We start from the raw sequence: 25,302 nt of genomic DNA, 5'->3' as shown, positions 1-25,302 counted from the left end.
CTCCTTCACAATAGGAAGTCTTTCTCTCCCCCAAGACCTCTAGCAGAAGGAAACTTTTCAGCAGTTTCTACATGTACTTCTAGGGGTGGTGTGTGTGTGTGTGTACCAGTTGGTGTCCTGTCTTTTCAGGTAACAGCACATCTCAGCTTTATCAGCACCCAGAGATTGCAACTATCTAACGTTTTGTAGAATCTGCGTGGTGTATATTAGATGGTCTACTGATCTACTCTAATTCCAACCAGCCAGTTTCCCATTGGGTAGCTCCAGTTTTGTTGTTGTTGCTATTATGAATTGTATTGATACTGCCGCCAACAGACACACACACATCCAAATATGCCTGGAGCATAAACATCAGCAAGCAAGATTTCCGGCAGTGTGTATGTGCCTTCAGCATTTTTCATTACAGCCAACTTGCCCTCTCAGTCATCAGAGTGTGACACGGTTTGCTTTGCAATCTTGTCTGCCTTTTTCATCCTGCCTATTTTAATCAGAGTTCTACCAATATTGATGGCATCTGTTTAAAAATATATATCTTACAGAGAATTCCCTGGCAGTTCAGTGGTTAAGACTTGGCACTTTCACTGTAAAGAGCACAGGTTTAGTCTGTTTGAGAAACTAAAATCCCACAAACTGCGTGGTGTAGCCAAAAAATATATACAATTTTAAAAATAAATAAAAATATACATCTTCTGGACAAACACCATCAAGTCAATGTATTTCTGTGATTCATTTTCTATTTAGCACCAACATGTTCCAACTATTTTCCATTTAAAATTTTATTTTACTGAAAACTTCAGCTGCTTAGTCTTTTCTATAAGGTTTTTTAAAAAAATTATTACTTGTATTTTTATCACAATAAGAGTAACATATATAACATGAATAAGATGTAAATAGCAAAGTTGCTGTATGTGATATTGCATATACAGAGAAATCTCAACATTTTGGGTTTTGGTTACTTTTCATTTCTATGCCTACTGAAAGAGGTATAATTAAGTAGAAGAATTCAGAATATCTGCATTTTTTCCCTCTATCATTCTATTATATATATATATATACACACATGGGATTGCAAAGAGTCAGACACGACTGAGCGACTGATCTGATCTGATCTGATATATACACACACACAATTATATATGGTAAAATATACATAGTATAAAATTTAGTTTTAGCCATTTTTTTAAATTGAAGTATAACTGACCTACAACTGTATGCTTGTTCCAGCTGTACAACATATTGATTTAATGTTCTAACTCATTACAAAACAATCGCCACCATTTCAACCATTTTTAAGCGTACAGCTCAGTGGCATTAAGTACATTCACTTTGCCATGCAACCATCACCACCATCCACCCCCAGAACATTTTCTTTCATCTTCCCCAACTGAAACTTTATTAACAATTTCTGTAGGATTTTGTAACAAAATTTTAAATTCATGGATTAGCTTTTGGCTGTATCAAATTTTATTAAAACCAGGTTCTACCATTTTGAGCCTTTGACCTCCTATGTCTGGGGTCCATTTTTTAACATCTGAATTTTTTTAAATATTTATTTTGCTTATGTATTTGGTTGTGCCAGGTCTTAGCTGTGGCGTGTAGATCTTTTAGTTCTGTCTTGTAGGATCTAGTTCCCTGACCAGGGATCGAACCTGGGCCCCCTGAACTGGGAGTGTGGAGTCTTAGACTCTGGACCGCCAGGGAAATTCCACTTTTTGGTGACTTTTATTTATATCATTTTAAAGTTGCAATAATAGTACAAGGAATAATCATGTACCCTTTACTCAGATATTGTTTACATTTTGCAGATGTGTATTATCATTCTCATTCTCTTCCTTTCTCTCTCTAACACACACACACATAACACACTCATATACACATATATGTATATATTTTTTAATCTGAGCCATTTTTTGAGATTTTCTTGAGGCATGGCTGATTGACAATATTATATAAATTAACTTTCATGTATACAAAGTGATTTACAATTTTTAAACATTATACTCCATATACAGTTGTATCGGCTATTTTCCCTGTGCTGTACAACAAATCCTTGTAGCTTATTTGGGTTTTTATTTTATTTATTTATTTATTTTTGGCTCTGCTGGGTCTTCATGGCAGTGCGGGCTTTTCTCTAGTGGTGGGAAGCAGGGGCTACTCTCCAGTTGGGGCACGAGGGCCTCTCACTGCAGTGGCCTCTTGTGGAGCACAGGCTCTACACTGTGCAGGCTTCAGGAGCTGCAGCACATGAGCTCAGTAGCTGTGGCTCCCAGGCTCCAGAGCACAGGCTCGATAGCTATGGAGCACGGGCTTAGCTTTTCCACAGTATGTGGAATCTTCCTGGATCAGGGATCAAACCCACGTCTCCTGCATTGGCAGGCAGATTCTTTACCACTGAGCCACAAGGGCTAATTTGGTCAAAGTGTTAGTTCCAAAGATAACATCCCAGGGCTTTCTGGGATGAAGCCAGACGTCAGGTGGAGCCCAGGACCGAGCAGACATGAAAAAGTGGAGCAAAATCAATAAATAAAAGGGACAGGGACTTCCCTTAACCACTGGGCGGTCCAGTGGTTAAGACTCCACACTCCCAGTGCAGGGGCTTTTGTGGTTCAATCCCAGGTCTGGGGTCTGAGATCCCACATGCCGTGTGGTTTGGCAAAACAAAAACAAAAAAAGGAACAAAAACTGGTTTAGAGAGCTCTTTCTCTTCACGTTGGCTGCAAGTTGTCATTTCTTCTTCACCTTCTCAGCCGGAGGGGTGCTCTGGGTGACACACACGGCGTGGACCTGGGCCAGACCTTCCCTGAGCCCACCTGATCTAGGCGGGGGGAGGGCCATGGAGATCTGTACTCAGCTTCAGAGCAGCATGAAGAATTGATTCTGGCCGGGGGGCGCGGGGCAGGGCGGGGTCAGGGGACGTGTGAACAAACAGAGGCGCTCCGGGGTCAGGTAGAGCTGAGGCCAGCAGGAGAGGGAAGCAGGGGGGCTCCCAGAAAAGCTTCCCAGTCGGGATACACGCTGGCGGTGGCAGGGTTCAGGTGTCATCAGGACTCCTGGAAGATTGTTTTCAAAATAATCTGCAGCAGAAAGGAAAAAATACAATAGCTCTGGAGTTGGAGAGGCTCTTGGGAGGATCTCTTGGGAAGGAATTTGATTAAAGAAACAGGCTGCCTTTGTGGTCACAGAAATGTAACTTAAATGAGCTCCTTTCCATCTCTCATTTGAAATGTTTCCATGAACCAAACATACACTTCCCTCCGCCTCAGCTCACTGCCTGTTTCTGTATGAACCATGAGCTAAGAATGGCTTGATGTTTTTAAACGGTTGGGGAAAAGAATCGAAACAAGGATATTTTTTGTGACATGTAAAAATTACATAACATTCAAATTTCTGCATCCATAAATAGTTTTATTGGAGCATGTGTGTGCTAAGTAGCTTCAGTTGTGTCTGACTCTTTGTGACCCTGTGGACTGTAGCCCGCCAGGCTCCTCCATGGGATTCTCCAGTCAAGAATACTGGAGCGGGTTGGCATTTCCTCCTCCAGGGGATCTTCCTAACCCAGGGATCCAACCTGGATCTCCTAAGTCTCCTGCATTGGCAGGCAGATTCCCTACCACTGAGCCACCAGGGAAGCCCACGAGGCAGCTTTTGAGTAGCAATGGCAAGAGTTGGGTAGTTTTGTCAGAGACCATATGGCTTCCCAAATCTAAAATATTTATTAGGTTTTTAAAAAACAGATGTCATTTATGGCTAAGGTGGCTCAGTGTTAAACAACCTGCCTGCCAATGCAGGCAATGCATGTTGGATCACTGGGTTTGGAAGATCCCGGGTTTGGAAGATCCCCTAGTCAGACCCATCCAAGCGCATATGTATACACATTTATGAATGCTTGGTTTTTTCCTCAGTTAAAAAAGTAATACAAGGGATGTGTCCCTGGTGGTCCAGTGGCTCAGACTCCATGCTTCCAATGCAGGGAGCATGGTGTTTGATCCCTGGCTGGGGAACTAAGATTCCACATGCTACATAGCACGGCAAAATAAATAAATTAAATTAATTAAACAAGGAGTATTCATTTTAAAAAGTAACACATGTTCACGGTAGAAAATATGGAAATCAATTTTTTTTTAAAAGCACTTGCGATACCACTGGTAAATGGTTTTTTCAGATGCATATACATGCCTCTAAGGGCTCCAAAATTACTGCAGATGGTGACTGCAACCATGAAATTAAAAGATGCTTACTCCTTGGAAGAAAAGTTATAACCAACCTAGATAGCATATTGAAAAGCAGAGACATTACTTTGCCAACAAAGGTCTGTCTAGTCAAGGCTATGGTTTTTCCAGTGGTCATGTATGGATGTATGGATGCATACATACATATGTCTTCACAGACCAACTGTGAAGAAGGCTGTGCGCCGAAGAATTGATGCTTTTGAACTGTGGTGTTGGAGAAGACTCTTGAGAGTCCCTTGGACTGCAAGGAGATCCAACCGGTCCATTCTGAAGGAGATCAGTCCTGGGTGTTCTTTGGAAGGAATGTTGCTAAAGCTGAAACTCCAGTACTTTGGCCACCTCATGCGAAGAGTTGACTCATTGGAAAAGACTCTGATGTTGGGAGGGATTGGGGGCAGAAGGAGAAGGGGATGACAGAGAATAAGATGGCTGGATGGCATCACTGACTTGATGGACGTTAGTTTGAGTGAATTCCGGGAGTTGGAGGAAAAGGGGACAACAGAGGATGAGATGGCTGGATGGCATCACCGACTTGATGGACATGAGTTTGAGTGAACTCCGGGAGATGGTGATATACAGGGAGGCCTGGCGTGCTGCGATTCATGGGGTCGCAAAGAGTTGGACATGACTGAGCGACTGAACTGAACTGAAGGGTCTGGCTGTATAAGTATCATGAAACTAGGGAGATGCTAGGTTAGTTATGTTTTGTGTTTTTGCTCTTACTTTTGAATCAATTTAATATATCCTAAGAAATTTTCACAAACTTCAATCTATTACCTGATTATATCAGCAATTAACCTCATTAGATATTTAGGTTGTTTCCAAGTTTTGAACATTAATAAAGCTGTAGAGACTATTTTTCAGTGTTTCTCTGATTATCCTGAAAACAAATTCCAAGCATCAGAATTACTGGGTCAGCAGACTTGCATCCATTTTGCCAAGCTGTACCCCAGAAACATCAAGTCAACATGTGTTTCCACCAGAAGGACCAAGGAAGCCTCCCCCACTTCACCACATTCTCATCAGCACTGGACATAATCATACTAGAACATTTCCATCGAGAGGTGGGAGAGGACTCATTTTCAGTCACATTTCTATGATCAATGTGAAGTGAAAGTCAAAGTCGCTCAGTTGTGTCTGACTCTTTTCAACCCCATGGACTATACATACAGTCCATGGAATTCTCCAGGCCAGAATACTGGAGTGGGTAGCCTTTTCCTTCTCCAGGGGATCTTTCCAACCCAGGGATTGGACCCAGGTCTCCCGCTTTGCAGGTAGATTCTTTACCAGCTGAGCCACAAGGGAAGCCCTGTGATCAATAGTGCATTTTAACCTTCCACCATTCCACTGGCCATCTATATTTATTTTTTAATTATCACTAACTCTTTGTCCATTTTTTCTATTTATTTCTGTTCTTAAAGAGGAATAAGACCTGCTCTTATTACACTTAATAAGAGGTACAAACTACTATATATAAAATAAATAAGCTACAAGGTTATATTGTACACTGCATGAAATATAGCCAATTTTTATAACTTTCAATGGAGATTAAGCTATATAGAAATATTGTATCACTGTGTTACACATACTATTGCAAATCACCTAATTTCAGTTCAAAAAAGAAAAAGAACCATTTTATTGATTTGAAGGACTTCCCTGGTGGCTCAGTGGTAAAGAATCCACCTGCTAATGCAGGAGACATGGGTTCGATTCCTGGGTAGGGAAGGTCTCCTGGAGAAGGAAAATGGCCACCCACTTCAGTATTTTTGCCTGGGAAATCCCATGGACAGAGAAGCCGGTGGGCTACAGTTTAAGGGGTTGCAAAAGAGCTGGACATGACTTGGCGACTAAACCGCAACTGATTTGAAAGTACTCTTTGTGTGGTAAGGATATTAACTATGTTAATTAAAACTGAATGCTATGGGGAGTTCTCTGGCAGTCCAGTGGTTAGGACTCTGGACTTTCACTTCGGAGGGCCAGGGTTCAATCACTGGTTGGGGAACTAAGATCCCGAAGCAGCCAAACCAAACCAAACAAAACCAAAAGTCTGAATGCTATCAAAGTCCTATTGTGGTGGCAGCTAATCAGGGCTGGAGGGAGGGGGAATTGGAGGAAGGTGGTGAAAGGTACAAACCTTCAGTTATAAGATAAATTATAAGATAAATAAGCACTAGGGATATGATGTACAGTGTGATCAATTTAATTAACACTGCTGTATGTTATATATGAAAGCTGTTAAGAGAATAAATCCTAAGAATTCTCATTACAAGGGAAAATTTTTCTTTTTCTTTTCTTTTGCATCTATGAGATGGTAGATGTTCACTAAAACTACCATGGTTCATTTCATGATGTTTGTAAGTCAAATCACTATACTGTACACCTTAAACTTACACAGCTCTGTGTGTCAATTTTAACTCGATGAAACTGGAGGGAAAAAGTAAATATTAAAAAAAAAAAGTACGGCTAATCAGGTACCCACTTTCTGAGAAAAAGAAAAGAGAAAGTAGTAACTGTATATTTTCTGGGTCCATGGAAAATATTTTCCCCAATCTATCCATTGATTTTTTAAAATAATTTTTTAAATTGAAGTATAGGTGATTTATAATGTTTCAGGTATATAGCAAAGTGATTAAGTTATATATATATATAACTTTACTCTTTTTCAAGTTCTTTTCCGTTATAGGTTATTACAAAATACTGAATATAGTTCCCTCTGCTATAGTTCCCTCTGCTATATGGTAGTAGGTCCTTGCTGTTTATTTTACATGTCTGTTAATTCCGAATTCCTAATTTATCCCCCTCCTTCCCTTTCGGTAACTGCAAGTTTGCTTTCTTGTCTGTGAGTTATTTTGGCCTTGTAAATAAATTCACCTGTATTGTTTTTAAGATTCCACATATAAGTGAAATCAGATGATACGTGTCTTTGGCCTCACTTAGTATAATAATCTCTAGGTCCATTTATATTGCTGCAAAAGGCATTATATCATTCCTTTTATGGCTGAGTAAAATTCCAGTGTTTGTGTGTGTTTGTATAAAACACATCTTCTTTATCCATTCATCTATGGGTGGACATTTAAGCTATTATAAATAGTGCTTCTATGAACACTGGGGTGCGTGTATCTTTTCGAATTAGAGTTTTGTCTTTTCTGGACAAAACAAAAATTCCAGTCCTGGACATAAGTCAGGAGTGGAATCGTTGCATTGCTGGATCATATGGTAACTCTAATTTTAGTTTTTTAAGGAACCTCCATGTGGTTCTCCATAGTGGCTGCGCCAATTTACATTCCATCAACAGTGTAGGAGAGTTCCTTTTTATCCTCAGACTTTTTTTATTATTATCCTTACACTTTTAAAAGGGTTCACCACATTAAATTTGTACTAAACATTCATGTGGTCAAATCCATCCAACCTATCCCCATGGAGCTGGTGTTGTGTCTGTGCTTACACACAAGCAAGCTAATACTTTTCATACCTGCCTGGCCCCATGAAGATCCCATTGGTGTGCCCAGGACCAGCCTCTGCAGATCACCTGGGGCTGTTTCAGAGGGAGGTGAAGTTCAGGAAGCAAGAGTGGCCCTCCATCCTTATCGTCAGGTCCCTTGGATGCCAGGATGCCAAAGAACCAGCAAGGGGACTCCCTGTACCATCTGCCTGCCCACCCTGCCTCACGTGTAAGGGCTGTGGCAAGACACATTCTGTCACAGTGAAGGGATGCACCCTACCTGGGTGAGCACGTAGTCCTCCTGGGTTAGGTTCCAAAGGATTTCAAAGTGGTCCATATCGTGGAGCTCTTCGAAGGAGGCTTTCCACCCTCCTTGGCACAATGTCTGTGTAAGAGAAATGAGGGAAGAGGAAACACGAGGCTCGTTGGCCGGGAGGGCGGGCGGAGCTGGAGAAGGGCTCTCGCACCTGCTTACCAGCTGCTCACTAAGTATCTGTTGAAGAAATGACTGGTATCATAGGGTCCATTTGGGTGAAATAAACAGGAAAATAATAAGATTGGACGACCCTCAACCTCAAGCCAAAAGAGGGGTGCCCGGGGTACCTGATAAAACTCCCTGGACTGTCGGTGGAATTCCGGGCTGTCGTGTTGGCCCACAGTCACCAGGATGCGGCAGGCTGGATCCGCGGGCTGGGTGGGGGCCGTCTCCAGCTGCCACAGCGGGCTGTTCCTCTGAGCATCCTCCCTGGTGTGGGGGTAGGTGTGGTCAGGACAGAGGAAAGCATTTGCTGCACCTCCGGCCCTCCTCACTGGCTGCAGGCCAGCTGAGGGGGATGAGGGGACAAGTGACTTACAGGGCTGGGAGGAGGGGGGCATTCTCAGAGGTGTGCATGATGGGCTCCAGGTCGTAGACTCCACTCAGCAGGAAGAAGCCTGTGAAGGTAGAGAACAGTCACTGAGCCAGGCTGCTGGATGGGGCAAGATGGGGCCAACCTGCCTCCAGGGTCAGAGGGGCAAGACAAGGGAAGCGGCAGAGAAGAAGCAAAGCAGGCCCTGCTCCCTGGGCCCAAAGCCCCCAGGTCAAGCCACTCACAGCTGTTGAGATTTCAAGCAACTGGTATAGACCCTCAGGCCCATCAGGGCAGGGTGAAGGCTGCCTAGTCAGACTCATTCTCCGTGGAAACCTTTGAGGTTGGGCGTGACTCCATGCTTGGTCCAGTCGGCCAGGAGCATCATGGCAGCGAGGTGGGCCCCAGCAGAGTGTCCACACAGGTAAATTCCCCTTCAGTGGGTCAGAGCAGAGAGCAGGGTTTGCCTTCAGTGTAATCAAAGCAACAGCCCAGTATCGAGGGGATCCCATTTGCCTTCTGCTCCAAAGCCAGAAGGGATGGCTGGGCTGCATCCAAGGAGATGAATCCACTGTCCTCCCACCCAGTCTGACAAAAGGAAAATTTGCAGTGGTACCCACTGGTTGCCTGGATACTGCTTCTGGACAAACACGATGCTCTGGGTCACCTGGTCTACCATCTGGTCCAGGGTGCCTGTGCAGAGAGCAGGAGCTGTGTCGGGCTCCATCAGGGGCTCTCTCCCCTCCAAATCCCAGTGGCCCTTGTACCTGCAAGACCACCCTCATTACCTTTGGGGGCAATGTCATAAGCCACTATCACCACGGCCACTCCCTGTGCTGTCAGTGGGTTGACCATGAAGGCTGATGTGTCCTTGCTGCAGAAGGAGACAAAGACATAACAACTGGAGGCCACGTGGCCACTAGACTGCTTCAGTGTCTGGTCCACCCAGAGCCCTGCCCCTCTCTGACCCAGGGTGGTAAGGGAAGAAGTGAGGCTCTGTCCTTATCACATCACATGCTAGCTGTGGCACCCTAGAGACTATATTTAATCTCTAAGCCCGGTTTCTTCCTCTGTGAAATAGAGATAATTATGTTCTTTCTCTTCGGATGCTGTTTCTGAGAACTGAAGATCAGACATGCAGGGAGCCTCACAAGGCAAAGGGTAAAAATGCAATAAGTGCAACATTAAAATGCTGTGGTTGAAGGGCAGTAGATCCTATAATAAGCAACTCCTTAGTATGATCCTAGGGAACAACAGTGTCCGTGAAAATCCAAATACCCCTCTGCTTATCTTAGGGTACCCACTGGGGCCAATCCCAGTTTGCCTGGGACTCTCTCTTTTTTTACTGCTAAAGGCCCCAACCCCCGGGAAACCACTCAGTTCTGAGCAAAATGGGATGGTTAGTCACTGTGGTTCTCCATGATTGGAGAGTAGACTGAACATGCTTTTCACTGAATATAGTGGGTTCAACAGTGTCTTTCCTCAAAAGACATGTCCAAATCCTAAACCCTGGTACCTGTAAATGTGACCTCATTTGCAATAGGGTCTATGCAGGTATGGGCTTCGCAGGGGGTTCAGTGGGTAAAGACTCCACCTGCAATGCAGGAGACTCAGGATATGTGGGTTCAATCCCTGGGTCAGGAAGATCCCCTGGGGCAGGGCATGGCATCCCACTCCAGTATTCTTGCCTGGAGAACCCCATGAACAGAGGAGCCTGGTGGGCTACAGTCCATAGGGTCACAAAGAGTCAGACACGACTGAAGCGACTGAGCACACACACAATGCAGACATAATTAAGAATCTTGAGACGGGATCATCCTGGATTTAAGATGGGCCCTAAACCCAATAACTGGTGATGTTGTAACAGAAATGAGAGGAAGGATGGAGATGCAGACACACGAAGACCATGTGAAGATCAAAGCTCAGTTTGAAGTGATGCAGCCACAAGGTGAGAAAAGCTTGGAGCCCCAGAAGCTGGAGCCTTCGGAGGGAGCGCCGCCCTGCCCACACCTTGATTTCAGACTCCTGGCCTCCAGGACTGTGAGAGAAGACATTTCTGTCCTAGGAAGCCCCCACGTTTGCAGTAAGTTGTTGCAGCAGTCCCAGGAAAGGAAGAGGCCAGGCAAAGACGAATCTCCTCTTTTCTCCATTCATCCACATTCCCTGGCTCACCTTCCGCTCTGCCAGTATCCTCCGTGAAAAAACACCAGGAAAGGCATAGCTGTAGGACAAAACAAAGGGCGTGTGGGCCAAGGCAGGGCTCCCAGCTGAGATCCGAGGGCAACCACCAGCCCCCAGTTACCTTCAGATACTGCCTCGGGAAGGTAGATGTCCAATTTCTCTCCATCGCCATCTCCGTAGAGGACATTGAGCAGGCTCCTCCCGGTGGCCCGGGCCCTCTTGGTGACTGTCTCCAGAAATGGACAAATCACTGTCAGTACAACCTCAGGCAGCAGCACGTTCTGTTATTATTTTGCCGAAAGCCCCTTTGGGTTGACCAGTTGGCTCCAGAGGTCAGTGCTTCCCCAAGTCCATATGGTAATTGGGCCTGGGGTCTGAAGCATTCCCCCAGATGCATAGTTAAAAAGACATCAGACTGGCCCATCTGGGTGGAGGCAGTACTATCTTCAATGTCTGTCTCTGGTGAGCTGGCAGCTGACCGGCACCATTTCTACCTCTACTCTATTACATGTTTATTATGAGTGTTACCCTTGGCTACATGCTCCTGGAAGTATAAACTTGTCCAAGTATTTGAAAAAATAATCTTCTAGAAACTAAGATATAAAATCACTTGAAACAAATAGATAATAAAACACTGCTACTGCTAAGTCACTTCAGTCGTGTCTGACTCTGTGCGACCTCACAGACGCCAGCCCACCAGGCTCCGCCGTTCCTGGGATTCTCCAGGCAAGAACACTGGAGTGGGTTGCTATTGCCTTCTCTAATGCATGAAAGTGAAATGTGAAAGTGAAGCCGCTCAGTCATGTCCGACTCTTAGTGACCCCATGGACTGCAGCCTACCAGGCTCCTCCGCCCATGGGATTTCCCAGGCAAAAGTATTATAAAACACTATGAATACATAATTGAGTGCCATGATGGCAGAGGTCAGAGTGATGTGAAAATTGGCTTAGGACTGGGGTTGAGAGAAAGGAGGAAAGGGACTGTAAATAAATTAAATATCAAAGGCGAAGACGTAGAGGTGGGAGTGAAACACAGCAGGACTCTATGGTCCTTGTCCCCCATGTCATCTGCTGCCTTTTGTCTGTGGAACATTAGCCAAAGAATAAGTTTAATCAGAGAAGTGAGAAAATGCAGAAACGAAGGAAAACAGTCAAAGAAGACCAAATAATAATAATAATGTCATAAAACATAGGCAAGGACTTTTAGTTCCTTCTCAAGGGCTATAGATTATATTCTGAGCTGTCTTATAGATAAAGCCCGCACCATGTGGAAAAATTTAACTACAGGATGACTAGACTATAGCCAGACGATGCAATCTGCCACAATTGTAAGAACTGGCCTCAGAGAAATGGAAACAAGCCAACTGTGGAACTGAAGATTAACTGTACCTAAAATAATTAAGATGATGCTGGTCAGACCACTGGTGACCAATTTCAAGATGATTGTCAGAGCTGACTGTGCTGTTTCTGCCTGTAGCTCCCTCTCTCTGTCTATAAAAGCTCTTGCCCAGGGGGCAAGTCAGCATTTGAACAGGTGTCTGCCTTACCCTCGCCTGCTGAGTTGCTGGCATCCAAAATAAAGCAAATTTTCATTCCCACCAACCTGGCCTCTTTATTGGCTTTTGAGAAGCGAGCAGCCAGCTGGGCCCCACTTTCATGAAGAGGAAGGGACTCTCTATGTTCATGGACTTTCAATGTCCCCCAAAGGCCCCACTTTCATCACTGAAACCCGGGCAGCTCAGCTCCCGCCAGCACTGGGCACCGGGGAGTGTAAACTGGTAAGTTCTTCCTGTGGGGCAACTTGGAAATAGGTACTAAAGCCCAAGAAAATCATATTCCTTGATGCATAAGACCTTATCCATCCATTATTATAAGAAGTAATCAGAAATATTTTTAAGGACTTGCTTTAAAGATGCTCACACTAATGCTATTTATGACACTGAAACATTTTAGACACAGCCCAGGGGACCTACAACAGAAAACTGGCCAAATACATTATGGTATATCCCCTTTCTCTCCTTTATTTTTGACCTCAGCATTCATCCATCCTTCAAATATTTTTATTTACTGTCACCCTCACTAGACCATAAGCTCTGTGACAACAAGGGCTTTGCTTTGCCCACCTCTGTACAACAGAACCGGGTACATCAAAACCACTTAAAATAAAATTGTGTAGGGAATTCCCCAGCAGTCCAATGGTTAGGACTCTGTGCTTTCACTGCCGACAGCTCGAGTTCAATCCCTGGTCTGGAACGAAGATCCCACAAGTTATGCAATGAATAAATATTTCAATACACAGTGTTGGGTCAATTGAATGGGAAAAAAAAGTTTTTCGATTCCTATCTCATACCATATCAGATCAGTTCCAGATAGACTACAGCTTTAAATATAAGAGCAAAGACAATAAACCTTTTATTTTTATGTTGCTTTTTAATGATATGTTTTTTAATATTTATTTTTATTTATTATTTGGCATTGCATTTATGATAATAATTTGAAATGTATTTTTAAAAATATTTTTTATTTGTTTTATTTTTGGCCGTGCTGGGCCTTCTTTGCTGCACACAGGCTTTCTCTAGATGCTGCAGGGATCTCTAGATCCTTCACTGCGGTGCATGGGCCGTGGCTTCTCTTGTTGCAGACCACAGGCTCTAGACGCAAGGGCTTCAGCAGTTTCGGTGTGTGGCCTAAGTAGTTCTGGTCCTTGGGCTTAGTTGCTTCGTGGCATGTGGGATGTTCCAGGACCAGGGATCGAACTGGTGTCCCTGGCATTGCAAGGTGGATCCTTTTTTTGTTTGCTTTGACACGAAAGTAGGATTTATTGGTGGACGTGAGTAAAGAAGAGACAACGCCAAGGCTCTCATGGGTGCAGGGCCCACCATTTGTCCAAGGGAACACTATCAGGCTGTGTTGGCCCCACAGCCATCTGGCATGAACTATTACTCTGCTTACATGTTTCAAATTTATCCAAATTAAACTTTGGCAAATTCCCACTTCTGGTGGCCAGGGAACTTGAACCTGGCCCTGCGCAGGGCCTCAGTCACATGCTCCTTGTTCTGCAGCTTGGTGAGGATGGATACATCTTGTTGATGCAGATGACAGGGAAGGGGTGGCGCCCCACTTGGATGTGAAAACCATCTTTGCCCTGTTTTCACCACGGACTTGTTGGCACAAACCCAGGCAGGCTCCAGGGCTTTGGAGGAGAGTTGCTCACACTCGTCTGACACTGTGTGGCCACGGAGCGGGAACCCATCCACTTCTGCCTTCTTCTGCTCCAGGTCAAAGATGCAGATCTTAGCATCAGGGACACCTTGGCAGAAGTCAGACTTCGGGTTCAGTTTGTTCTGACAATACCAGTAACACCGGGTGGGGCGGCAACCCATGGTGAGACTAGGATCTTAAATGGGGTGCTGAAGGGAAAGAGCGAGGCGGATTCTTAATCACTGGACCACCAGGGAAGCCCTAACTTGAAATGTCTTTTAAGAATGTCATCATATTTTGTAAACTGTGTTGAAAAGTTGACGGGCAGGTACCTGTGAAAGTTATGAGCTATCTGAGCATTAAGTGAGATGCCATTACTTACTTTTTCTTTTGAAGAAATAATAATCGGCTTATAAAAATATACAGCAGCCATTTCCATGAAATACCCCTGACAAGGTGACTGTCATGGATATGGAATCTCTCTCCCCTAAATCCAAATGGCAGCATATGAAATGCATTTCTGCCTGTTTCACTTAATATTTCTTGGAGAGCTTTCCTAATCAGTACATAGACAGCTTCCTCATTCTTTTCTTTCTTTTTTAATAAATAGGTAACTTGCTATTCCGTCCTATGGCTGCACCTTAATTTATTTAACTGGTTGTGCCAGTTTTTAGGCCAAAGCAAACCTCACCAGATCATCAGGAAAGTCTCTTGGCTCCCTCTCTGTTTATCCTGAATCCTGAATTTTCTCCCTGCGCCCACTGAGACCACCCTGGATCCCCCTCACCTCTCCCCCATTTTCACCAGGGCTCCCTGCAGCCCTGCAGGTGTGAGCCAGGTGTAACTTACATCACATCCCATTGATCTGAGGTTCCTGTCTGTTGCTGGGGCTGCCCTAACAAAATGTCATACATACACTCAGGGGCTTCGACAACAAGACCCTGGAAGGGAGGATCAAGGTGCCGGCAGGGGAGGTGTCTGGCGAGGGTCCTCCCCGGGATGGCAGAGGGCTTTCTGGCTGGGGGCTCCCGTGGCCTCTTTGGGTTTGGGAGCAGCTCTCCCTCTCTCTAGGGAGACGAACCCTCTGTGTCTCTTCAAACAATCCTACTGGATCAGGACTCCATCCTTCTGACCTCATTTAACTTTTTTCTTCCTTAGAGGCCCCCTCTCTAAACACAGCCCCACTAGGAGCTAGGAGTTCAACGTGTGAGGTTTTTAATAATAATAATTATTATTTTTTAAATATTTATTTATTTATTTGGCTGCATCAGGTCTCAGTTGCAGCACTCAGGCTTAGTTGCTCCTCGGCACATGTGACCTTAGTTCTCTAAGCAGGGAGCAAACCTGCGTTGCCTGTATTGGAAGGCAGATTCTTAACCACCAGGGAAGTCCCAAGTAATTATTCTAAGGGAAGACAGTTTTTTCTCCTATTCTTTTCTTTGGTTGTGCTGTGCAGCATATCTTAGTTCCCCAACCAGGAGTCGAACCCCTGCCCCTTCAGTGGAAGCTTGGAGTCTTAACCACTGGACCTCCAGGGAAGTCCCTTCAACACATGAATTTTTCAGTCCATGACAGCCCCACACTCCCTCCAAAAAGCCCCAGAGCTCCCCTGCTCACCTTCCCTGAGAGGTCTGCCAACCACCTTCCCTCCAGGTGTGAAGGTGTTTGTTCTGGACAAACTCCTCATACCGCAGGCTCAGCAAAGGGGAGCGATTTAATTAACACAAGAGTTCTGGAAGTACACGTGCACCCATGAGATTTATGTTGTGCCAAAACGAAGAAAAAGGTAATGAAACGTATGCTCTAAGTTGAAGAGCAATTAAAACCAGGCAGCTGTCAAGATTCGTTGTCACGTGTTAAAAAAAGTCTCCCTCTGATATTAAAAAACCCAGCTGAGCCTGACACAGAGAAACTGCCTCTCTCCAGGAAGTGGCGTGATGGGTTGATGGCAGGCAGCTGGGTGCAGGGACAGAGACTAGGGTGACTCACTGTCTCCCCCCAGAGCCTGAATACTGCCAGCCCTCCAGGTGCTGCATCTACAGGCAGGGACACTGGGGGGCTTCAACAAGACGCTCCAGGATAAACCCAATTACAAACTTCCTTTTTTGAGAAAGCAAAAATTCATTTTCTATTGCTTACAGTCCAAAGTGTCACAGCTCTGACAGAGAGAAACTACCCGTCTCCAGACCCAACTGAGCACTGTGTGAGAGCAATTAGGAGAGGTAGGGGCCAGAATCCCTAGAGACTAATGCAGGCGTGGGGCGGGGAGACCCATCAGATGGTGTCAGAAAGCTGAAGATCAAGAGTTTATCAGGTGCTGTGGGAGCAATTTAAGAAGTGGTTAGGGTCCACCAGCCTTTTTTTTAATTTATTTTCTGTACACTCTTTTTTTTTTTTTTTGGCCTGGTCACACAGTATGTGAGATCGTAGTTCCCCGACCAGGGATTGAACCTGCGCCCCCTGCGTTGGAAGCATGGGGCCTTAACCACATGACCATCAGGGAAGTCCCCTCATCTAGTTTCAGAACTCTTCCCTCTCAGTCTTTTAATTCACTTAGAAAACAAATATTTATATAAGCAGCGATCTTGTGCCCATTTTGGAATTTTGCAGTGATAAAATAGGAAAAAAAAAATCCCAATCATATGTGGCTTACCCCTTAAAGAGGGGGACAAGCAGTTGTAACTGTCAGGTAGCAACATGTTCTATAGAAATGAGCCAGATCTGAAAAGACCACACACTGTGTGATTCCAACTATTCTGGGAGAAGTAAAACAATGGAAACAGTGAAAAGATCAGTGGCTTCTGGGGGCTGGGGGGGGTGGGAGGGAGGGAAGAATAGTCAAATACAGGATTTTTAAGTCTGTCTGTGAACACAAATAGGGAGGGAGTATCTGGCAGGACGAGTGGACAAGCTGGAGAAGCTCTGGGAGGTTGTGGGGTAGTGGGGGTTTCTGGGGTTCAGTCATGTTTAGTCCAAAGTCAGAGAAAAAGCAACTTTCCTTCTGATTCTCCACATACGGGATCTTAGTTCCTCAACCAGGGATCAAACTGAGGCCCCTGCAGTGGAAGCCTGAGATCTTAACCACTGGACTGCCGAAGAAGTCCCAACCATTTTAAAGTGAACAAGTCAAAATTGATGGTGTTATTAAAAAGAAAAAAGTGAACAATTCAGTGGCACTTAGCACATTCACAATGCTTTGCAACCATCACCTCTATCTAGTTCCTGAACATTTGTTTCAGGGGTTCCCTGGTGGCTCAGTGGTAAAAGAATCTGCCTGCCAATGCAGGAGATGCGAGTTCAATCCCTGGGTCCAGAAGATTGCCTGGAGAAGAAAATGGCAACCCTCTCCAGTATTCTTGCCTGAGAAATCCTATGGACAGAGGAGCCTGGTGGACTACAGTCCATGGGGTCACAAAGAGTCAGACATGACTTAGTGACTAAACAACAAAACATTTTTTTTCATCTCAGAGGGATACCCATTAAGCAGCCCCTGTAATCACAGCTTTGTGTCTCTACAGATTGCCCTGTTCTGGATGCTTCACATAAATGGAATCGTACATATAAATAATAATCATACATATAAATGTGACCTTTTGTGCCTTCCTTTTTTCAGTGAGCACTGTGTTTCAGTGTCCATCATGTTCTAGTATGCATCAGTAGTTCATTCCTTTCTTGTGCCGAAAATAATTCCATTGCATGGACATATCACACTTTGTTTATCCAGTCATCTGTGGATGAATTTGGACTTTTCCCACCTTTTGGCAATTGTGAATAATGCTGCTATGAACATGTGTGTACATGTATTTGAGTACTTATTTTCAATTATTTGGGGTTAGAATTTTTTAACTGAACTATTGTTGACTTATTACATTATATTAGTTTCAGGTATATGACACAGTGATTCAACATTTTATAGATTATAGTCCATTTAAAGTTATTACAAAATAATGGCTGTATTTCCCTCTGCTGTACAATAATATATCCTTGTTGCTTATCTATTTTACACATAGTATTTTCTATCTCTTTTAGAAAGAATTTTTAACACTGTTCATACTATCAAAAGAAAAAAAAAAGATTGCAGGGAGCTACCTTGTGGTCCATTGGTTAGGACTTGTAGATTTCACCGCCATGGCGGTGAAATTCTTGGTCAGGTAACTAAGATCCTGCAAGCCCTGCAGCTCAGCCAAAAAAAAAAAAACACACACACAAAAAATCCACAACAAACCAGGATTGCACCCTATTAATACAGAACGTTTTCTTCCAGGAGAAAATAAAAAGAGACTAGAAGAAACCGCATTACAATGTGAACAATGGGTGGCAGAATTATTGATGGCTTTATTTTCCAAAATCCTTTTCAGTAAGCAAATGCTCCTTTTGTAATCAGAAAACAATTGTTGCCTAAAAATGGCCAGCCTCAGATAGTGCAGGGCGGGGCTATTACAATGTGGTCTGTGAACAATGGGTGCCCCATAATGTTTGCTACTGGCCCATGACGCAGGTGTCGGTAAACATTTATATATTAATATATGCAGTTTGGCAGAATGGCTGTTTCTATTGAAATTAGGACTAAGAAATTTGGGCTTTCAAACAACTTGTACGTGAATGTTCACAGCCGCACTTTTCACAATCGCCAAAAGGGGGAAATAGCCCAAATGTCCATCAGTGGATGAATGGATAAACAAAACGTGGTCCATCCACACAACGGAAAATTATTCGTCCATAAATAGGAATGAAGCCCGGGCAGGCTATAACAAGGACGGACCTCCAAAACCTTGTGCTAAGGGAAAGCGGCCAGACACAAAAGATCACATCTTGTAGGATTCCATTTATAGGAAACATCCAGAATAGGAAAATACATAGAGATAGAAAGCAGTCATTTGTTGCCAGGGCCTGCCTAACGGGTAGGGAGGTATCCTTCCAGGGTGATGAAAAATGTTTTGGAACCACACAGAGGAAATGATACAACAACGTGAATGTACTGAATGCCGCTGACTTGTACACTGTAAAATGGTTAAAATGGTACATTTTAAGTTAGGTGTATCCTATCACAGATAAACAAAAGTGGGCCCTTTGGTTTTATCTGGTGGAAAGGAAAAAGAGCCAACTCAGCCTTAAAAAGTAGGAGGATCCCTCGGAGAGGCTGTCAGTTGCAGAAGCTGTCAATCACGAGGCCCCCACCCACCTCGCTGGTGATTGGCTCTCCTAGGGCGAGGCGTGGCTTGAGGGACAGGGAATTTGGAAATGTGCCCCCAGCCTGGTTACACACACACCTTATTTAGTTTCTTGTACAATGTATTTTTGAAATTAGTTTCTTGTACAATGAGAAACGCTGGGTTGGAACAAACACAAGCTGAAATCAAGACTGCTGGGAGAAATATCAATAACCTCAGATATGCAGATGACACCACCCTTATGGCAGAAAGTGAAGAGGAACTAAAAAGCCTCCTGATGAATGAAAAAGTTGGCTTAAAGCTCAACATTCAGAAAACGAAGATCATGGCATCTGGTCCCATCATTTCATGGGAAATAGATGGGGAAACAGTGGAAACAGTGTCAGACTTTATTTTGGGGGGCTCCAAAATCACTGCAGATGGTGATTGCAGCCATGAAATTACTCCTTGGAAGGAAAGTTATGACCAACCTAGATAGCATATTCAAAAGCAGAGATATTACTTTGCCAACAAAGGTCCGTCTAGTCAAGGCTATGGTTTTTCCAGTGGTCATGTATGGATGTGAGAGTTGGACTGTGAAAAAAGCTGAGCGCTGAAGAATTGATGCTTTTAAACTGTGGTGTTGGAGAAGACTCTTGAGAGTCCCTTGGACTGCAAGGAGATCCAACCAATCCATTCTGAAGGAGATCAGCCCTGGGATTTCTTTGGAAGGAATGATGCTGAAGCTGAAACTCCAGTACTTTGGCCACCTCATGCGAAGAGTTGACTCATTGGAAAAGACTCTGATGCTGGGAGGGATTTGGGGCAGGAGGAGAAGGGGACGACAGAGGATGAGATGGCTGGATGGCATCACCGCCTCGATGGACGTTAGTTTGAGTGAACTCCGGGAGTTGGTGATGGACAGGGAGGCCTGGCGTGCTGCGATTCATGGGGTCGCAAAGAGTCGGACATGACTGAGCAACTGAACTGAACTGAACTGAACTGAACAATGCATTTCTGAAGAGGAAAAAAAAAAGAAACTAAAATAGTTGCTTAAGTCTACTGCAACTCATTTGAAAAGACCCTGATGCTGGGAAAGATTGAAGGCAGGAGAAAGGGACAACAGAGGATGAGATGGTTGGATGGCATCACGGACTCAATGGACATGAGTTTGAGTCAACTCCAGGAGTTGATGATGGACAGGGAGGCCTGGCATGCTGCAGTCCATGGGGTCACAAAGAGTCGGACACAACTGAGAGACTGAACTGAACTGAAATTTACTGCTATGCTCACTGCTTCCACTTCTGGAAAGTGGCCTGCTTATTGATGCTCACCACCTCTGCTTCTGTGAACCGGCCTGCTTATGGCTTCAACCAAACTGCGTAGGCTGGAAAGTCACTAGGACCCGGAAGCCCACGCATATAAAAGATACCCAGAATAAAGCCCGGGGGCTCAGACACTGGAGGCGATTCATGCCGGTGCTGGATAAACCCTGTTGTTCTGCACCTCCCAGTGTTGTAATCTCTTTCCGTCGCCACGGCTTCTAAAACATTTTTACTGAGAGTTTTATTAAACAAATTTAATAGCTACTGGTAGAGGACACAGTTCTTCCAACTTCCCTCTGCCTGTGTTCACCTAGCCTGGGAGAGGCCAGGTCTTGGGGGAGAATAAACATGACCTACTCATTGGAAGAGAACAGTGCCCACCGCAAGTTACTGGTGGAAGATGTTAGGATGGAGTAGATCAAAAGAAAAACAATGTCCTTCCTGGTGCAAAAAAGGAAAAGAGAGTTTACCTCCCTCCCTTTTCTTGGAGAATTTATTTTTAGGAGACATCATCATAAATCCTTTCTCTACAACCCTTCGGGAATGCATGTAAATATTTTTTAAAGCTAAATGATTCTCTTGCCAGTTTTACAACTTAGGAATGTTTTTCTCAAAGACCTGGGAGCTCTTTGGGTTTTTATTGATGTGGACCATTTTTAAAGTTTTTTATTGAATTTTTTACAATACTGTTTCTATTTTCTGTTTTTGTTTTTTGACTGTGAGGCATGTGGGCTCCCTGACCAGGGATCAAACATGAACCCCCTGAATTGGAGGATGAAGTCTTAACCACCGGACTACCAGGGGAGTTCTTGGGAGTTCTTGGGAGATCTCTTTGAAATGTATCATCAGCAATATAATCCATGGGAGGACAGGATCCTAATTCCAATACCCATCCAGCTACAACTTGCAAAGCCATTTTTTGTCATAAGGATATGTGGATTTTTTGTTTTCCTCTGGATAATGACAATTTGCAAACTCAGATGGCCAGCCTAATGACTAGGTGGATTTAGGAGGGACTAGGGTAGCAGATGGGCTTCCCTGGTGGCTCAGATGGTAAAGAATCCATCTGCAATATGGGAGACCTGGGTTCCATCCCTGAGTTGGGAAGATCCCCTGGAGGAGGGCACGGCCACCCACTCCAGTATTCTTTCCTAGGAAATCCCACGGATAGAGGAGCCTGGCAGGCTGCAGTTCACAGAGTCGCAAAGAGTCAGCGACTGAACGACAACAATGTGGTGATGCCTTGGGGAGGTACTTAGGTTTAGCTGAGGTCATGAGGATGGAGCCCTCGTGGTGGGATTAGTGGCCTTATAAGAAGAAAGGTGAGCATTTCTTTCTCTTCTTTCTGCCATGTGAGGATGCAGGGGGAAGAGGTCTATCTGCAAGCCATGAAGAGACCCTCACCAGGGGACAAAATCAGCTGGCACCTTGACCTTGGACTTCTCAGCCTCCAGCCCTGGGAGAAAGAGATTCCTATTGTTTAAGCCACCCAGCCCGTGGCATTTTGTTATGCAACCTGAGCTGACCAATACAAAGACAGATAATATGTAAATGCAGTATTTTTTAAAATCAAAATTTGTGCCAAAGAAGTCGATGATGAACAAAATGTCAACATTTCCAATAGAGACAGGCTCCAACCCTTGCATGCATGGCTCTTCTCACTCACCTGGCCTGAATGCCCCATCATCACACTCACCTTCTTCACCAATGAAATGGGGCAGATGCGCTGGCGGCACCTCTAGGCCAGCTGGAGCATCGAAAACAGGAAGGGAGGTGGGATGTAAATGTAAAGCTGTCCACAGGGCTTCTCGGGAGAGATGGCTAAACACAGTCTCCGAGGGCTTACTTTGGAGTCTCAGAGTCTCTTCTTAGCCCTTGCTTCTTATGAGAGACTCCCTTTCTCTAAAGGGTCAGCTCTTTTTTCCCTCAAGACAATTACGGTAGACAAACAGGTTTGCTACCTGCTCACATAGGTGTCACTGCGCACTCAAATATATACTGAGTCTATAGAGACATATTTGGTGCCGAGCTAGGCATGGTAGGGAACTCTGGAGAGCCCAGGACACAGCTCCAGCTCTATCAGGAGAGGGAAGATGCTGAAATGTGCTGGAATAAACCCCCACTAGCCTGTCCCTCCAGCTGGGTTATCTCGGTGTAGAGAACATCGATCCCGGGAGCTCCATCTGGCCTGCTGGAACAAAGTGCCTTTGCCAACCTCCAATTTTCCGACTTGCAGGAGGGGCTGGCTGCTTCCTCACCCACACATTCCCTGTGGAACCTGCCTGCCCGGCCCAGCTCAAAAGGTGGCAGCACACACTCTGGAGACCCAGGACTGAGATGGGAATCAACCTTGAGACTTCACTAGCTTACAGATTCCCAAGCCCTGATTTCATTAAAAAGAAAAAAAGCTTCTTTGACTTGGTAAATAGCAACAACATTCCACTTTCAGCAGCTGTGTGGGAGACCTTCCTTTTTTCACTCTACTTCTCTGGGCCACTGTAGCCTTAAGGCCTGGGCATAGCTGGCTGGTTGGCTGATCAGGCAGGGATGTGGAACACAGTCTCTGAGCCTCCCTCCCCCTGGCAGTCCTGCAGCCAGGGCTCCCCAAGCAGATGAGATGCCTGGACTTTGGGAACTGTCCGGAGAGGCTGGGGCTATAAGGCTCCTCCTCCCTGCCCCAGCATCTTGAACCACTGCCACATGCTAAAGTCCACCCAAAGCGGCCACAGAGAGGTCCCCCAGTACCTTCGTTTCCAATCTGTGAATAGGTCCTCATGGCCTCCTCTGCTCCCAGTCTGACAACCCATCTGCTGGGGGAGTACTGGTTATCCAGCTCCTGTGGAACACAGACACAAGGTTCTGTAAGACCTCTGACCTCCATGCAGACCCTGCCCCCGCCCCTCCACGTGCCTGGATGCTCTTCTCTGCCTGGAGAAGCCCCTTCCCTGATATCTCTTATAGATGCCCTTAGCTTCCTTCAAGCTCCTCCAGCCTCCAGCCTGGCAACCCAGGCCCCACTGTCCCCCCACTAATTAACTAGATGTTTCAGATACAACAGAAACAAGATTGCAAGTGCTGTCAGACACTTGCAGTGAGGGCAGTGCCTTGCCTTTAACCAGCAGAACAGCCTTAAAGGGAAATGAGGACCCATAAAGGTGTCCCAGTGAATGCCGCCATGGGCACCACTTCTACAGCAAAGATCACAGGACGCTAGAGAGCTGGGGTAGTCATTGCAGAGACAGTGACGTGAAGTTGATCTTCCCTGACAGGACATAAAGCTGACTGAAGGTCACAGCAGAATCAGTGACCCAGAGGTGAAGAGGAAGGAATCAAAGGTCAGATGATTGGAAATGCTGACCAGCCTCAATTGCTGAAACGCAGAGGAAGCGGGGCTGGAGGGTGGAGAGTGAGTCTTGGATGTCGAGCTCAGACGTTCAGACTTAATCAGAAAGTCGTAAGGAACCAGGTTTTGGAGAAAGCACTCAGACACACAACAACCACCACAAAACAAATAAAGAAAGCAAACAAAAAATGGGCAAAGGCTGGACTGGGAAATTTGAAGAAAGGGTGGCCTCACGGAAAGGTCTTAGGCTCTACAGTCAGATGGGCTGGGTGCCATCCAAGCTTCAACACCTGCGGGCTCTTTTACCCTGGACGACTTTCTTACAGTCAGTTCCGTTATTTGTATAATGAGCAAAACAACAGTACTTCACTTCATGTGCACACCCTATAGCTTTCAGCACGGTTAGCCTGGTGAGGCTGAAAGCTACAAGGCATGTACATGAAGTAAAGCTAAGCACTCACATGTGGGTTTCCTCCTCGTCCCATCGAACAGGGCTCTTGGCCACTGGTGTTTGGGTCTGTACCGTCTGTGGTCATAGGATGTTTGCAGCCCTACCTGGCACACTCTGTGATTGCTATCATCGTCCTTTCTGCTATTATTTACTTATAAGAATGGTAATGCAATGGGTTCTGAGAGTGCTCTCATATTGTAGGGGTTTGTGTGAGAAAAGAGAAAGACAAGAGAGAGACAGAGAGACACACACGCACACACAGAGGATGGAATCTCTTGGGGGCAGTATCCATAACTGTCATCACATTCTTAGATGTGTCCATGATCTGAGAAAGAACTGCTGCTTAAAATGCAGGAAAAGTAATCCGGAAATTGAATGATAATCATAAGGAGTGTTTTGCATATGTGGTTTCTTTCTTTTTTAATGAAGGAGAGAGAAAGAGTGGCTTTATTTCCTTGCCAGGCAAAGGGGGAACACAGGAGGCTAGCGGATCAAGAACTGCGCCCCACACATGAGGTTTCTAACCCTCACGACCATCCTGCAGTAATACCAGCCTTTCTGCTTCCTTCAGGTCTGGCACATTCTCTGCACATTGCATAACCTCAGATTAAGGTTAGGAACTTCGGCCCCAACCTCCTCTGGGGTTAATATTTATAAATATTAATATAGCCAGGGCTTCCATATTCTACCCTTAAAATCAGGCTAGCAAAAGCCTGTCTGTGGAGAGAAGTAAAATAAATCCAAGTGCTAAAGCTTTGGGGATCTGCTACACTGTACCAACAGCCCCCACAGGAATGATTCTACACTTTTCTCTTAACTCTCATGTAATGTCTGAGCTACACTCCTAGCCCCAGCCTCTCTCCCTGTGATTCTCCTACCTCTTTAGACATCCTCTTCCAGGGAGCCTCGTGCCTGTGATTTCCACCGGAGACGTCCATCCCCGCTTTGTACCACCAGACGCACATGTACCACCAGACGCACATGTACCACAGTGCCACATGTACCGCGTGTGCGCGCGACCCAGCCTTTTTATAGCAGGTGGGCAGGGCTCCTACCAGGCCCTGATGAACTACGCTCACCTCTCTGGTGACAGACCAGGCCCCATCCCGGAGGAGCCACGCCCACCTTCCGGG

General features: G+C 45.2%; 1 protein-coding gene and 1 pseudogene across 7 annotated transcripts; both read right to left on the bottom strand.

The window, feature by feature from the left end:
* Positions 1–813: 813 nt before the first annotated feature.
* Positions 814–25,266, bottom strand: AFMID (arylformamidase). Of its 7 annotated transcripts, XM_070389176.1 has the most exons (13): positions 25,048–25,266; positions 23,121–23,211; positions 22,042–22,122; positions 10,822–10,926; positions 10,692–10,740; positions 9,308–9,393; positions 9,140–9,212; positions 8,856–8,953; positions 8,526–8,604; positions 8,275–8,416; positions 7,952–8,056; positions 7,702–7,764; positions 814–3,074 (listed from the first exon to the last, which is right to left on the bottom strand). In XM_070389176.1, exons 1-13 carry the CDS (start codon positions 25,150–25,152, stop codon positions 3,042–3,044), a joined length of 1,110 nt encoding a protein of 369 aa, XP_070245277.1. In that variant the 5' UTR covers positions 25,153–25,266; the 3' UTR covers positions 814–3,041. The 7 variants fall into 7 exon arrangements, with proteins under 7 accessions (XP_070245277.1, XP_070245281.1, XP_070245279.1 ...); XM_070389178.1 differs by lacking the exon at positions 22,042–22,122 and having other exon boundaries at positions 815–3,074; positions 9,140–9,230; XM_070389177.1 differs by lacking the exon at positions 7,702–7,764 and having other exon boundaries at positions 816–3,074.
* Positions 10,958–14,094, bottom strand: LOC138992068 (uncharacterized; annotated as a pseudogene).
* Positions 25,267–25,302: the final 36 nt, after the last annotated feature.

Source organism: Bos mutus, chromosome 19 (genome assembly GCF_027580195.1).
Source record: "Bos mutus isolate GX-2022 chromosome 19, NWIPB_WYAK_1.1, whole genome shotgun sequence".
Classification (NCBI taxonomy): Eukaryota; Metazoa; Chordata; class Mammalia; order Artiodactyla; family Bovidae; genus Bos; species Bos mutus.
This window is presented reverse-complemented; position numbering and strand designations above follow the sequence as displayed.

What these genes read in the sequence shown, in the direction of transcription:
- AFMID (XM_070389176.1), bottom strand. Translation starts at nt 25,152, where the DNA reads ATGTGCGTCTGGTGGTACATGTGCGTCTGGTGGTACAAAGCGGGGATG. An exon ending in TCCCGAGGCAGTATCTGAAG is followed by an intron (nt 10,741 to 10,821) that starts GTAACTGGGGGC and finishes TTTGTCCTACAG; the next exon opens with CTATGCCTTTCCTGGTGTTT. An exon ending in TTATGACATTGCCCCCAAAG is followed by an intron (nt 9,213 to 9,307) that starts GTAATGAGGGTG and finishes CTCTCTGCACAG; the next exon opens with GCACCCTGGACCAGATGGTA.